The sequence below is a fragment of the Amphibalanus amphitrite genome, unplaced genomic scaffold (assembly GCF_019059575.1).
Source record: "Amphibalanus amphitrite isolate SeventyFive unplaced genomic scaffold, NRLGWU_Aamphi_draft 001562F_arrow, whole genome shotgun sequence".
In the NCBI taxonomy this organism is placed as follows: domain Eukaryota; kingdom Metazoa; phylum Arthropoda; class Thecostraca; order Balanomorpha; family Balanidae; genus Amphibalanus; species Amphibalanus amphitrite.
In genome coordinates this window covers 46,208-60,953 of record NW_024883055.1, presented here as the reverse complement: position 1 = coordinate 60,953, position 14,746 = coordinate 46,208, and the positions used below count along the sequence as shown (strand labels likewise).

Genomic DNA, 14,746 nt, shown 5'->3' with positions numbered 1-14,746 from the left:
CCGGGCTAAGAGCAGCTATCTTTTGTTGGCCGTCATGATCGGTGGCCGGTGCACACTACTTCTACTTACCTGCATACACTACCTCATCGAATGTCTCCTCCAGGATAATATTGAAGAGTCAATTTACAAAATAAACATGTATTTATCCAGAAGGAAAACGTGACATATCATTTTACAACTATAGGCCTAAAAGCGATGGAGAAGATTTAACCGACGACATATACGATGGAGAAGTGACAATCAAACAACACGAGCTTGATTGCACTTTGCTCACATAAAACAGATGACCTAGAAGGTACGTACGAGTACTTCAGTCGGTCATGTATGCGTAACAGCAATCTAAACAGCAGACAATACGACTTTCAGTGCCAGAATACTCTTAGCGCTCGTAACATTGCAGGCGTATATTCGACAAATAGTAGTCGATACATTGATATTCAATGTATTGGCGACTATTTTTTTCTGCAAACACCGCTAGGCAAAAGAGTAAACGCAGCAATTCATGACCAAAAAGGCGACCACATGAATGTGATACTCTTCAAGCCATGCTACCGACCATTCGCGCTCAAGTTTGAGCCGTCCTCGCCGCAGCTTTAAAGCGACAAACAACACAGAGTCTACCTATTTCCATTGAAATCACACAGTAACACTCTATGGCTCATCATCCTGATCCAAGTGGCAATGGGATTTCAGGGAAAGTTCTGATGTCCCGCTTGCTTCATCTGCGATTGACGAGTAACGAGTAGATCTTTGTTCAGATCGTTTATAAGTGGTTAGCGCGCCGATTTTCGCCTTTTAAGCTTAATTACGAATAAATTACACCACTGCACGCTGTAGGTTACTCTAGTGAGATACATAAGCACCGCCGCAGAGTTACATACTGAATTTTAATGTAAAATTACGCCTTCTGCTGTCCTGTCGAAGAGTTCGTTATTTGTGTTGACAACTGTTCAGGGACAGATATTTCATTTGTGTGCTTCCATCTTTTGCAGTTTTTGTTCTGATCAGCAAGAACGTCAAATGTCGATTACGATCCAGCCGTGGACACATTTTTTTTAGCGGGAGCGTATCACACATAATATAAGACATCCACACCGACCGTTCACAGATACAGGTATAACATGAGATTCACCATAAACTGACGAGTGGCCACCACTTACTTACTCCTGTGTCAGTACTGAACTCATACAGCAGAGAATACTGGCCGATGGTCAGGACTTAGGGTCGCATGTGTGCGTTCTACTAGCAGTGTAGAGTTGGACTTTGTCTCGAGTAAGCTCTGTTGTGATTGGTCTTCGCACCACGCGCTCAGGCAGTTTCTTCCTCCTCGACGTTTCGACATAAGCAGACGGTGAATAGCATGCCGAAAACCTGCAAAAAAGAAAGAAAGTAGGTTATTGTAAACATGTCTGAAGCGGTTCGTCCATGTATCCCGTTTTGTTAGGAGGGAAATGTCGTCAGACCAGCGTCAGGATTTGATTTGCCCAACAAGAGTTATTCATAGGTATACGAGTGCACTTCTACCATATAAAAATAAAGTTACTCAAACACGGATTACGTGAAGGTATTGGGGCTAGGAAGGGTCTATTTTTCTTTTTATTAACAGCATCTCGTCAAACAATTATTGTACTTGAGCTCGTAATTTATATGCTCGTAACTGTAGAGACGGTGAAGAGATGACTGAACGGTGAACCAGAAAGGGACAAAAAAACGTCAAAATTTTGTTTCGTTTTACTGGCCCCCTCTCGGTCTTGAGCAGACAACTTCAATGTCGGCCAACGTGCGAGAAATTATAAATGAAAAAAACTAGAACAATTATTCCAGCTATCAGGGAAAAAACAGGCATTGATTTATACCTATCCGTCTGGCATTGCCAAGTCCTTTCTCTGTCCCTCCAGCCTAGACTCCCTGGACCCTGGTCCGCGATTGCATGCAGAGTATGACCACAGGCGCTTACCAGCAGACCAGCGAGTCCTAGCGAGGCGCAGAGGAGGATGGTCGTCTCCTGATCGAACCACCGTTGGATCTCTGCCATACAGCCCTGGTGGAAAACCACAGCACGTAGTTAGCGGACGGAGTTCGCGATCACAGCGACATCTGTGTGGTCATGGCGTGATAGCACGTGGCGCCATCTGCTCAATGGGGTTTGAGATGAGGAGAAATGGGAACGTCAATGATAGACGTCTCGTGTTACTTGTTAGGTTGTGATGTTTGTTTATAAGCGTTTGTTGCTGTCTTTTTTTGAAGATGAGAAGTGGTATTGGTTTTTTCTTCGATGAAAAACGGATGGTTTGTGCTAGAGTAATTTGTCATCTTCACGACTACGAGGGAAGAACAAAACGCAGCTTTCACAATGTTTTCCTGCTCTATAAACATTTAAACAATATCCGGCAAATGATACGTTCAAACATTACAAGTCAGTAGTCACTTAACAATTCGGTGTACTCAAGTGCTTTCCTACATGCCGGGGTATGTCTTAACCCGGCAGTTGCTGGGGTATTTCGCCACCCACCGTTTGCTGGGGGGGGGGGGGGGGGGGCGTTAAACGGCTAAACGCCCCCAGCCGATACTCGAGAACCAATAGGCGCAGCGAAACGCACGAGGCGGCAAACGAAAGAGCGCGACGAGACGCTTCAGCTGAGTACTTGAAAGTTGAATTTTGAGGTCACAGGTCAGGTCAAGGTCAGGTCAAACACCGGAAATCGGACTTTCAGTAGCATGGACTTCAGGACTTCGCAATGGGCGCCTCTCGTCATAAACTCTGTTAAAACGGTGCACAATCCATCATATAAGGATTACAAGAGTGTCAGCTCCATGTAGGGGTCAGTCAAGCATAGTTCAGGGTCAAGGTCAGGTCAACCGGGTAGGCACATATCCCCGAAAATCAAAACTGATATTCGCAGCCTGTGACACATGTAAATGTTTTATGGGTAATTTGGAGCGTAGAACACGATGGTGACATTCTTTTTCTCATACGTGTACGAGTTTGGCTCAAAAAGTTCAATTTAAGAAATTGATGTATCATGGTCGTTAAGTAACTAGTCACGAGAAATTGCCAAGATTTAGTTCAAGATTTTGGAAAATGCGGAACAATAATCAATAATCGAAGATAGCCATTAGATTGCTCATGGTATTGGCAGTCTAATGGCGTTTACGGCATGTCTGTATATCTATTCTGTGATTTTATATGATTTTTTGAACATATGCCGTTTTTGGTCGAAAACTCAGAAATCATGACGTCACTAAAACCTCGATATCTGAAAAATTTTCCGACCGATTTTTTGGAAACTTTGTCACAATAAACTTCAATCAATTCCCTACAGGTACCCAAAATTTGGGTTTTTATGCTATGGCCCGGCGAAAAAAGTGGGGGCGTTTAACGCCCCCCCCCCCCAGCAACTCGCGGGTTAAGCACAGCACGAGCCGGGCAGTAAAACCATAGTGTAATAAATAACCATAAACCATACCATAGTGTAATAATAAGTGTTATTTATTACACTATGGTAAAACTATGACCAAGAAACTGTCGGTGTCAAAATGACATGTTATTTGATAGGCCGGGCGTAAACAAAAGTTTACTGCCCGGGTTTACTGCCCAGGGCAATGACCTCTAAGCTATTGTTTATCGCATTAGCCCAGAGGTATGATTGACAGGGAGTGTATAATTGACATCATTATTGCATGATATTTGCCTCGTAAAATTAGAAAACCAACCTTTTTGATAAACAATATCTGCTCTGCTCATCAAGGGTTTTGAAATATTTTGTACAAAAGTTTGTAGTCCTTTCCTCGAAACAAACATGTAGAATATGGAAAATATAATGTATTTCACGAAGTTTAGCCATAGGGCATCAACAAAGTACGATTACATGAATAAAGGAAAGATTCTTGCAAGAGCACTGGAAAATTCACGTTTAATCACTAGGAATATTATGCTTTCTTCTTGTTCTTATGTCGTAGCAAATCATTCATGTATTATGTTCCTTGCCGATATCAACTTGTTGTGCCATTCTGAGTTGATGTTTTCAGACGCGATTCTTTTTGAAGTAAGGAGTTTTGATGCATTTTCTTCTATAAATTTTCTTTAAAGCTTTATCCACAGCAGTAGCACAATCACTGTTAGGAAATTATGGACAACAATATCGGATAATAAAAGTGCCGCCAAAACCTGTCGAAACTGCTTAAAGGAAAAGGGCCACCTTCGTGAAATATGAAGATATCGTTGTTTTTCATTTTGACATTATTATCTTTCATTTTCTTTTTAAAACTGGTGCCAGAAGTGCACAATTCGCGAAAAAGTATTTAAAACTATTTAACATATTGGTACTATGTTGATACTCTCTACGGCACCTACTGTATGATGGCATAGCGATGACGTCACACTCAAGCCAATCAGCGTTCAGAAGACAGACTCGTCGGATTGTGTCAGATAAGCTGATTGGTTAGAGCTGAGCTGGTTGGAGCTGATTGGTAAAAAACCAAAGCCTCGCCGCGGGTGGCTGTATTGTCGGATAAGAACGCATTCCTGGGATAAGGACGCATTCCTGGCGTATTTTCTTTTAAAATTGCCGATAACTACGAATAGAGGCCGAAATCGGCCGTAAAGTGGTAGACAGACCGGTTTTCGGACACGGGCTACAAGATGGCTATCTCAGTTTCAATCCCCATGTTAAGGGTGGCCCTTTTCCTTTAACAGGTATGCAGCATGTAGGAAAAATCTTACTGACCTCAGCCGTACGAAATTATTTGGAAACTCGGCTTGCAAAATTTGACTCCGGCCCTCGTGCTCCGCACTCGGGCCTCCGTCAATTTTGCAAACCTCGTTTCCAAATAATTTCGTCGGCCCGGTCAGTAATATAAAATACGTGCTAGGAATCATCTTGTGGTGCTTGCAAGTTGCAACTAGTTATATAAGACTTCTGCAAAAACGATGTTTCGTTCACAAATGCCACAAATTCAGTGATACAACAAATTCCAACCTGCTCATTCCATTCAGCCATCATAATCAGTTTTGAGTTGGCTCAGAAATTACGCGAGCTATAACGCTTACCACAGTATGGCGGAAGGGTCCTCCGTCCTCCTCGGTGCCGTATTTTCTGGGGTCGGATGATTGACAGAGCTGGGAATTTTTAGGCCGCGGGTGGAGGAACGCCGTCTTATCCTGAAAACACACCATTTTGTGATTTTTTTGTGATTGTAAAATGTAGGTATGTGTGCATTGTGCAGTGTCGTTTCTCTTTCCTGATTTCCTATAACAATAGATACCGGCTCACCTTGAGCTCGGCGTAAATATTTAAGTACTTAGCAGAACCATAAAAACTAAACTAACTGCTCGGAACCTGCTTGCACTTTTGGTTTACTCAGAAGTAAAATTCGCTCCATTTACACGTTTGCTAGCCGCCTTGACTTGGATAATTGTCCGAAGGACAGGATCGCTCAGAATCATCGGAGCTCAAATTACAACTCAAAGCAGAACCCAGAATTAGAATTCACGTGGGTCACTATGTGCTCACTCAGATCATAACTCACGTGGGTCGCTCAAGACTCACGTTTTCATTCTTGATGACGCAACAGGTGTCAGGAACTTCTTTTAGCTCCGGAGTTTTGGCGAAAGTTGAGTTGCGCCATTTTGAGTTGAAATAATCGGTGGAGTCGCGGATGCCACAACACTTGCGCTGGAAAACACAACAGTCAAAGGTTATTGTGCAGTGCTTACATTTAAATCCGCCGTCCAGTCGTCATCGAATAGTAATTGGTTCATGCACACAAGAAATGGCATTTAATTCCAGCAGTGACACAGAAGATATCATTGGTGAAATATTAGGGTACTTCATGGTAATAAATGCAACGCATTCATATTTCATAACATGTCAATCTCTTTCTCTCCAAGTCACGAAAATGAAGACTAATCTGTCATTGCGATTGCGATTGGAAAACGAAACGCAAAATAAACATGAACTTTCCCCATATCGATTATTTATTTAAACAAGGTCTCCGTTCATAACACAATCAGGCACGTGAGGACAATCAAAATTGGCTAAGTTTAAAGGCGTGTGTCTGTTGGGAATCGATCCGGCGACCTTCCGATAACCGGCAGCCTCACCTCCACCTGCACAAAGTCCATAGCCACGGTGAAGAGACCCTGTTCGGTCTGGTTGTAGCCGGTCCTCAGTCTCTTTTGCAGCCGCCCCTCGACGTCACTGATCAGAGTGGCCTGTGACGTCACCGCCAGGATGCCCAGCGCCGCGAACGCCAGGAACACGGCCAATAGGAAAGCGAAGTGCTGAAAATGACGTCATTTGTGTAAACACGCCAGGAACACGGCGAATAGGAAGACGAAGTGCAGAAAATGACGTCATAAACACGGCCAGTACCTAAGTAAGGCGAAGTGTTGAAAATGGCGTCATTTGTGTAAAAACAAAAGAAACGGTCAGTGGGAAGGGAAATGCTGAAAATGACGTCATTTGTGTAAACACGCCAGGAACACGGCCAATAGGAAAACGAAATGCTGAAAATGACGTCATTTGTGTAAACACGCCAGGAACACGGCCAATAGGAAGGCGAAGTGCTGAAAATGACGTCATAAACACGGAAGGCGAAGTGTTGAAACGGGCGTCATTTGTGTAAAAATAAAAGGAACGGAAGGGAAATGCTCAAAAGGACATCATTTGTCTTGTGACGTCAGAAGTACGGCCAATGGAAAGGCAAAGTGCTAAATTGAGGTCATTGGTGTTAATACTTGCAAAAGATACTTCCTACGGGAAGTCACGTTGCTGAAAATGGCGTCACTAGTTTACTGCTTTGCATTTGTTATTTGGCAGATCGTGGGCTGTGTTTCAATTGATAGACCATAAGATAATTAAAGCATTGAGCAAGTGTGGTGCCTTTGTGAAGGGAGTGTCTCATAAGAAGCGATGGTGAACACAAACACAGTTTTACTATCGGAATGAAAGCACTGATTTCGATTAAACTCAGCAAAACACTCCCCTCTGACGAGCTTGGTGTGGAATGCCCAGAGTCAATCCATTCTTGCATTGATGCTAGTGTTCTAAGACTTGAGATGCTAGAATGAATAAGAAGTCAAGTATTCAAATATTGCTAGAATGAATAAGAAGTCAAGTGTTCAAAGTGTAAGTGGGACTTTAAAATTGTCTAATGTATAACTCTGAAAAGTATACCAATAACTTATTCAAATTTAATTAGTTTAATCGCCTTTCGCTGGGCTCTACTCAGTACTTACCGTTCCCAGCATGCATTTGCTCTCCTTGCAGGCTCCACAGCAACCGAGCAAAGCCACCAGCGCTGTTACTCCTCCCAAACCTGCGACAAATAGTTATTATTATTCTAGTTTGCACTTTGTGAGTTTTGTTGCTTAAGTTTTTTTTAGAACGTTTTTTGCTCTGTTCGGTGGTATACTTTGATAATCAATTATAAAACTACATCAGCTTGATTGTAAATTTTTAAAAAAATAGCATTACTCAAAAACAATTTGAAATAAACAATAATAATAATAGTTTACAGAGGACGCTCTATGTAAATCCGTTTGCCTGTTGATTTTTTGTCGTTTTTGCCGTTTTGTTAGTGTAAGTGAGACAATAGTTGCGCCTTACCGATGAGTAAATACTTGAACTGGTTGACTGCGTCTGGTCCAACCGTGTCTATGGTTACCAGGTTGTACAGGTGACCCTTGCCCTTGTCGAGGTGGATCCATATACCCAGACCGAGCGCTGCCACTCCTGCCACCTGTTGGCGAGAAAAGAAACCATTCCATTTTATTACTGAGCTCATTGTAGTTGTTGCATCCAACAGTTGCAAGTTGCCAATCTTTTAACATTTTTACCAGCTTCAAATACATATTTGTTTTTGTTAACTTGAGAAAGCAGTACAACTTTACTAAGTAATTTGAAGCAGCCTTACCCAGAATATCAAATTACAGATGATGAGAAGTGACTTAGCGCATTGAGCTCCACAGCCGACAGCCATTTTGGATCCTGAAACAGCAGACGCAATCCGTAAAGAACAACGACAAACAGACAAGCAATACAAAACATGGATAACTCTTGCTGCTTGGAATGTTAATAGGTTTGCAGTCAATATAATGAGTATGAATGTATTCTAAGGTATATTTTGACAATCGATTACCTATCCTAGAAAAACATAAACAATAATCGTGTTTCAATCGTGTACGCTATTTGCTGTTTTGTTAGTTTGGCTAGGCGTCTTAGGTCTTGTGAAATAGTTTAGAATCATTGTTTTATTTTTTGTTTGGTTTCTTTAGGACCTAGCTTTCGCACACTATGGATATAACATCTTTCTTTGGCAGGGATGTGTTTTTGTCGGTATGTGCTTTACGCGGTTTCGCTGATGAAAAGCAAAGGAACACAACTTCATATTTCCTTGGTTTTCCACAACTTTATCAAATGCTTTACACGTCCATGAGCTAAAACCATCTTTGCTAAAGGCCGCCGTGCCTCGGGTATCAATGTCCCGACTTTGCGGCACTCCATCCGGCCCACTATTGACGGGAAATTAATGACTGGCGAGTGCTATCACTTAACGATGGAGAGGTTAAGGTGCTATCGACTCGTGCTGAAAGCCCGTTAGCCTTAGTCGTTGGCAGTTCACGTGGATTCGTGTTTTTTTTCCGTGGCGTCACCAAGGTGCACGGCAAAGAGTTCCCGCCCGCCTGTAGTTCGGGATTTGATTAGTTTTTCAAGTTATGCTTTTTCAAACCTAACCCATTACCGTTCGACAAAAAGCATAATGCCGTCGAGGAGACGTCGGGCATAAAATTTTCATGGCCGTTTGCGTAAGTGCCGAAAGTGGAAGCAGCTATAATAATATTTTTCTTTATTTGCTACCCCATTGGCTTTCAAACACGCTGCCGTACCAACTTCCGTTTTAGTTTTGAGTTTTTTTAGCCCATGCATCAACTCTGCCAGTCTGCATCAATGGCGATGTGCTATTTTTCATCAAGGGACATAAACAATGACTGATCTTATGCATAATATGTTACGATACCTTTCAATAATGCTGCTCAAATGGCCACAATGGTTTGGTAATGAATCGCGACGGCTGACCTTGACCCCTGATATGGCCGAGCGGCTCTGCACCAGCTGTTTCGAGGTCAACTTCGACCAAAACTCGACTTTCAAAATATTCGGACAGCTGTTGTGAGTAGGACCACCTGAATTCAGATTAAGTCTTAACCCTCGCATGTGTGCGGCGTTTGCCAGCTTCTAATGTGTAGGGGGGGGGGGGGGGTCGGTTGGACCCCCCCTTGCCGTTTGGCCCCTGATCGAGCTAGAGCTTCGCGGAAAAAACGAGCGTGTTGCCCGTGACGAGAGGAAGCCGATGATACCCAATTTTAAGGTCCTAGGTCATTGGTTGACCTTCCAGGTCAGGTCAGTGACCCAAAGTCGGGAAAATCGGGACCTGTTAGAAAGTCGTAAAGTGTGGCTGCTAAGGGGTTTTTCGGGGTGCTGATCACGAATATCGTGTTAGTTTTGATCACATATGATGTCTTGAAGCATTTAGACCAGGTCGGGTCAGGTCAGGTCAGGTCAACCAGTAGGCGTCGTGACGGGTAATCGTAGTACGTGTCAACCGCCTCTGACAGCTTCGTAACATGTTACGAAGTCACCAAAACTACTTCGTAAATGTTCAAATGGTTGCTAAATTCGAATTCAGCTAAAAAAACTAGCCTAGAAACATGTAGAACTCGAAAAAGTGACCCGAGGTCACCCGAGGTCACCAAAGGTCAATGACCTGACCTGACCTTCAGGTGACCTTGACACACACGGGAGTAACATCAAATCACATGTTTGAACGTTTGAAACCACGAAAAGCTTGCAAACACGCGGCTAGTGCGAGCCGACATACGCGAAATCGCGATTCCGGCCAAACATGGTCTCGGAAAAGAGGTCACAGGTCAAAGGTCATTTGGGTCAGGGTCATGAAATTTTCAGGGTAGGTGTAAAATTGATCAATGCGAGGGTACTGAAAGTTTCGTCGCGATCGGCCGCTTTTTACGCGAGTTATTCGCGAAAAACCATGGGGGGGGGTCCATCCGACCCCCCCCCCCCCTACACATGCGAGGGTTAATATATAGGAAACTGTGTGTGGATAAGTGACACAACAGTACCGTTGATTATAAAAATGGTTTGATGATGTGTTTATAGCTAGCGACAGCATAATATATGGCAACGGTTTATAGCATAGCAACGGTGTCTGGACTCTGGACGGCACTTATTGTGTGAAACTGGCGTTTGGTGAACGAAATAAAATTTCTCGAACAATCAGCATCATCCTGAAACTCGATGCTAAACAGTCGCAAGGAGTGGACGTAAAACTGGTTCGCCTGGGGACGTTGGAGCTCAGCCAGTTTCAGGAGTGTTGAAAGCTGCCTGTAAACCTTCGTTCCGTGGTGTTTATGAGCGGGGCTATCTACCTCCAGAGCTGTTATGACCCACTGCCGACAACGGACGCGTCTCAGATTTTAAATGTTGGCAGAGACTCAAAGGGTAATTTGTACCCTGGGAATGGACCTGCGTATGTTGATGATAACAATTACTTTGTGACAAAATACCTACTTGAATGCAGTGGCGGATCTAGGGAAGGGCAATTAGGCCAATAGCCCATCCCAAACTGCATAGTTTAACATAACGCCTATGTGCGGTGCATGGAAAGTCTGCTGGAAGGAAAATCTGAAAGTAATGGTCTGCTGATTGGTCTGCGTCACGCCAAGCATAGACTGCCGGGCGATGTCATGCCCACTGTCATCAACGGATTAGTGCTCTCCATCATTCGATACTGTATTCCCGTCTATGGCAGCGCTCCAAAGCAGGCCATGCATCGCATTCAGAAGGTTATGAATTTCTGTGCCCGAGTTTTATCTGGACGCAGAAAACACGATTACATCAGTGACGTGCTCTCACAGTTAGGCTGGCTTTCCGCTCACAACCTATGTATGTACCGCTGTATCTGCTTGCTGCGTCAAGCACTGGTCATCGGCGAGCCAGCCACAATCGCCCAGTCGATCACGACCACCAGTCAGGTCCACGACAGGAGCACACGTGCCAGTTATCAGCAACAGTTGCGACCGCCGGTGATCAGAACAGAAACTGGCCGGCGGCAGTTTATGTACAGGACTGTCTCCGCGTACAATGCGCTGCCCCAGTCTGTTCGTGGGGGCTCCAAAAGACGGCTGAAAGAACACTTGGTACAATCACAGGGATGATAGATCGACCGAATGTTTGAACATCATGTGTGTCAATGGAGTGCATAGTTATTGTGATGTGATTTTGTTCCCACTCATCCATGTTAACATTTTATATCTGTACTTGTTCTCATGAAAGCCACACTAGTGGATGAGACGCGATGTCAGTACAATACAATACAATACAAAGAACCACTAAATTCTCCTGTTTTGCGGCCCAAAGCTCGGAGCTGGATCCGCCATTGCTTGAATGTGCATTGGTTTGGTACTTCTACAATTTAGATCTGTTTAAGGTCTTCATTGAATATGGTTATGAATTTACAGTTGAAATGACTTTAAATTTTGATTTTTTTCAAGAATAGTAGTACCAAGTACCAACCATAATAGGTACCTACATGGTTAGCGCTCGATTTAGTATCCAGCGAAGGGGCACTAACTTTTGCATTCACGACTGGCTGGCTTGGAGATGTTTTAAGTTCACGACTTTGGATTCCCATCAAACTCAGGCTTTAATGACAACAAGCCTCACTGACGTCGAACGAGGGCTCGATGGCTAGGCTATGAGAGTTCTGAATCGTTTAGGCGGCTGCTGTGCCAAGTTCTACCCGCTTCGAAACTATTTCTGTTCCTTATTGGGAAGTTTTGTGGTCTGGGAGTAGTTGCGCCAGTCTTTATTTGGTAAATATACGAGAGAATTACTACTTTAACTTTAAAGTCATTTATGATGCTTATATTATCATAAATAAATGACTTCAAGCCCTATAATGCTTTTGGCTCGGCCTCCACACTCACAGTTCTATGACATCCAGAAAGAGCATTCAGAGCTACAGTCTCGTATATATTACCCATCCGTTTTTAGGCGAGATCGTTGCATGCAACAGCCAATTCAGTAATTTGTTGTGCTTAGGTTGTTGATATAACTTGCTTGTAAAAATAACCTAGGAATAAATAAAGCATTAGGCAAAATATGTACTTGCAAGTCTATTAGACAGGCTGTCAAAAGTTATAACCATACACAAAACCCCAGACCACTTTTTCCACTCACCTGTGCACTGTGCACTGTGCGGTGTTGGTGTCCTCCAGTCTCCGATCACCAACTTCAGGAACCGATCACGATTCCTGTAACTTCATCTCGGAGGTCACACCAGCCGCTCCCTTCTCCCACTTCCTTCCTTTTCTGCCTGTTCACTTTCGTCTACCGCGCCTTTTTTCCACTGTTGCTGCCCTCCTTCGCTCACGATATTCTATCACTCTCTTACCGCAGCTGTCACTTTACTTGCTACCTAATCACTGTTATTTCCTTTCCCCTTCCTTCTCTCTACCTGTCACCTGACCGGAGACTACGAGCTCCGCACGGCACAGAGGCTGTTTACAGCACGCTCCCTCCCATCCCGCCGCTCTGGGCACTGTAAATATTGACCTCGGGGGAGCCGGTGGGCGTGCCCGAAGCTGTTGCTCGGGGCGGTACCCTGAGACGGTGACCGTCCGGACGCACCAAAACTAGATTTCAGCCGAGATGGTTCTTCTGACGGAGATGGTTGCTGGTGTGATGATGGACTCAACGCTACCGTCACACGAACTCTTCTTGGCACACTGTGCACACAACTGCACTCACAGGGACAGCGCCTCCGATTAGGATCAGGTTCCTCCGATCTCAGTCACTCTTTTCTTTCACGACCTCCTCACGGACCTCACGGACTTCGTCACGGAATTTCCCACGACCAGCGCTCGACAGACGGTATCTCTCCTGGACGGAGGAGACGCCGCTCTGTTCTGGCCTCAGCGACTCCCGGCTCTCCGCCGGCCCGTGCTGCGCACCGCTCGGAGCCCACGATCAATACGCGGCTCTGGGATGCTGGATACCGTAGGATGGCAGCAGCCAGACTCGGAGCGACCCCCCCCCCCGACCCCCCCCCCGCCGACGGCGCAGCGTTCACGCACAGAAACGCAGCAGGGAAGGGGGGGGGTAGGATGCTGCGCGGCGCAGGTGCCCGAGCTGGCTGGATCGTTAACTGGACTTCTCGCAGCCCTGGGAGGCTGCGCGGTTGGTACGTAGGTACGCGTCGTCGATTCCTGACTGGCGTGAACAAAAGCCGAGTGGGTCAGTGGGCCGGCCTTGGGGGCTGGGGGGTGGGGCGGAGAGGGGTGAGGCTGAATATGGAACAGGCGAGGGCTCTTGGGCGTGATATGACGGAGTCAAGTATCGCTGAAGAGGGACTTTTATGGAAAAAAGGACGACCTAAATGTAGCGGCATCCCTGAAATGTACACCTTCGCTATTTCTGACATTTCGCGTGGAATCTACTCGTATAGTCAGTTTTCTGCCGGTTTGTTTGCCCGATTTATGCAGACGACTTGGTAGCAAATTGGCGTGTGTTTCGAAGTTCGTAACAACGTGTGTATTTTTACCTACGCTTAGAGGGAGTTGGTATAGTTTGTTACCGTTTCTAATATTGGCAACAGTGTATGTTGACTCGGAACAAACAACCAGGGGATAGCAATACACAAAACCTGATAGATGTATTGACTGATGTCAGCAATCACGAAATGGCAAAGAAGCCCAACGTCGTTAGGATATTGAGGCTGTACCCGCACTTAGTGTAAACGTAGATTACTGACCTTGACTGCGAGTTATTTATCTGAAGTCATCGCCAAGATGTCTGGTGGTAAAGATTGTAAACATTTTTTCTACATTGTTCTTGAACTAGCCACCTAAGCAATGATGTTTGCAGACTACAATACCTGAGGTTTATATATCTCTGTGGCAAAGGCAAACCCACTTGAAATGAGACCATTTCACGACGGCCATCTGGTAGGTGCAGATTTGGTGCAAATTTTGTCAAGTTAGGTTCAGTGTGTTTCTTAGTAGCTATGCGCTAGGGTTGCACTGATTGCTTTTATGCCTTCTTTGTCATTCTATCAGACAGTAATATCCGTATCGATAAAAACACTGGAATAAATGTATGATGTGAACATACTTACTGTAACAGATATTTCGTGCAGATTTGGTCAAATTAGGTGCATTCGCCAGGCATCCCATCCCATCGTGTAAACGGCTATAGTATCTGTAGGAGTTATTTTCGCAGCATCAGGGACGAAGCTTCAAACTAGTTCAGTCAGTTACAATTTCATCCCACTTATCTTCCTTTAAAATGATTAACCAAACTTGCAGCGCCTTCATAAGTTCGGTTTCCCAGCGATTGAAGAATTCCTGCACAGGACGGTACCTAACTTTGCTCGAAAGCCCGTCACTGTTTGTGTTACGTAGTCCAGGTAGTTTAGCTCTTTTAGCCAGCCTGCAAGACAATTGCTAGATGCTACTGACCGTTGTGGATCCCTGTTCAGCGCTATTGCTATCTTTCCTTTATCTGCTGCCTGCCTGTGTACTCTGCATTTCTGTCTTCCTTCCATATCGCAGCAATCTATCTCTCCCTCGTTGTTACATTTGATCCCCTCCCTCTTGTTTCACTCATCTTAGAGCACCTGTGAATATCGAACTTGATTTAAACCAAACGATACACACTATTCA

At 44.6% G+C, this 14,746-nt stretch overlaps 1 protein-coding gene across 1 annotated transcript; it reads right to left on the bottom strand.

Moving 5' to 3' along the window:
- Positions 1-122: 122 nt before the first annotated feature.
- Positions 123-13,054, bottom strand: LOC122373858 (CD82 antigen-like). Its single transcript, XM_043352248.1, has 9 exons — positions 12,264-13,054; positions 7,918-7,991; positions 7,611-7,743; positions 7,241-7,320; positions 6,104-6,283; positions 5,550-5,675; positions 5,051-5,161; positions 1,958-2,041; positions 123-1,371 (listed from the first exon to the last, which is right to left on the bottom strand). Exons 2-9 carry the CDS (start codon positions 7,981-7,983, stop codon positions 1,309-1,311), a joined length of 843 nt encoding a protein of 280 aa, XP_043208183.1. The 5' UTR covers positions 7,984-7,991; positions 12,264-13,054; the 3' UTR covers positions 123-1,308.
- Between the last annotated feature and the right edge of the window lie 1,692 nt (positions 13,055-14,746).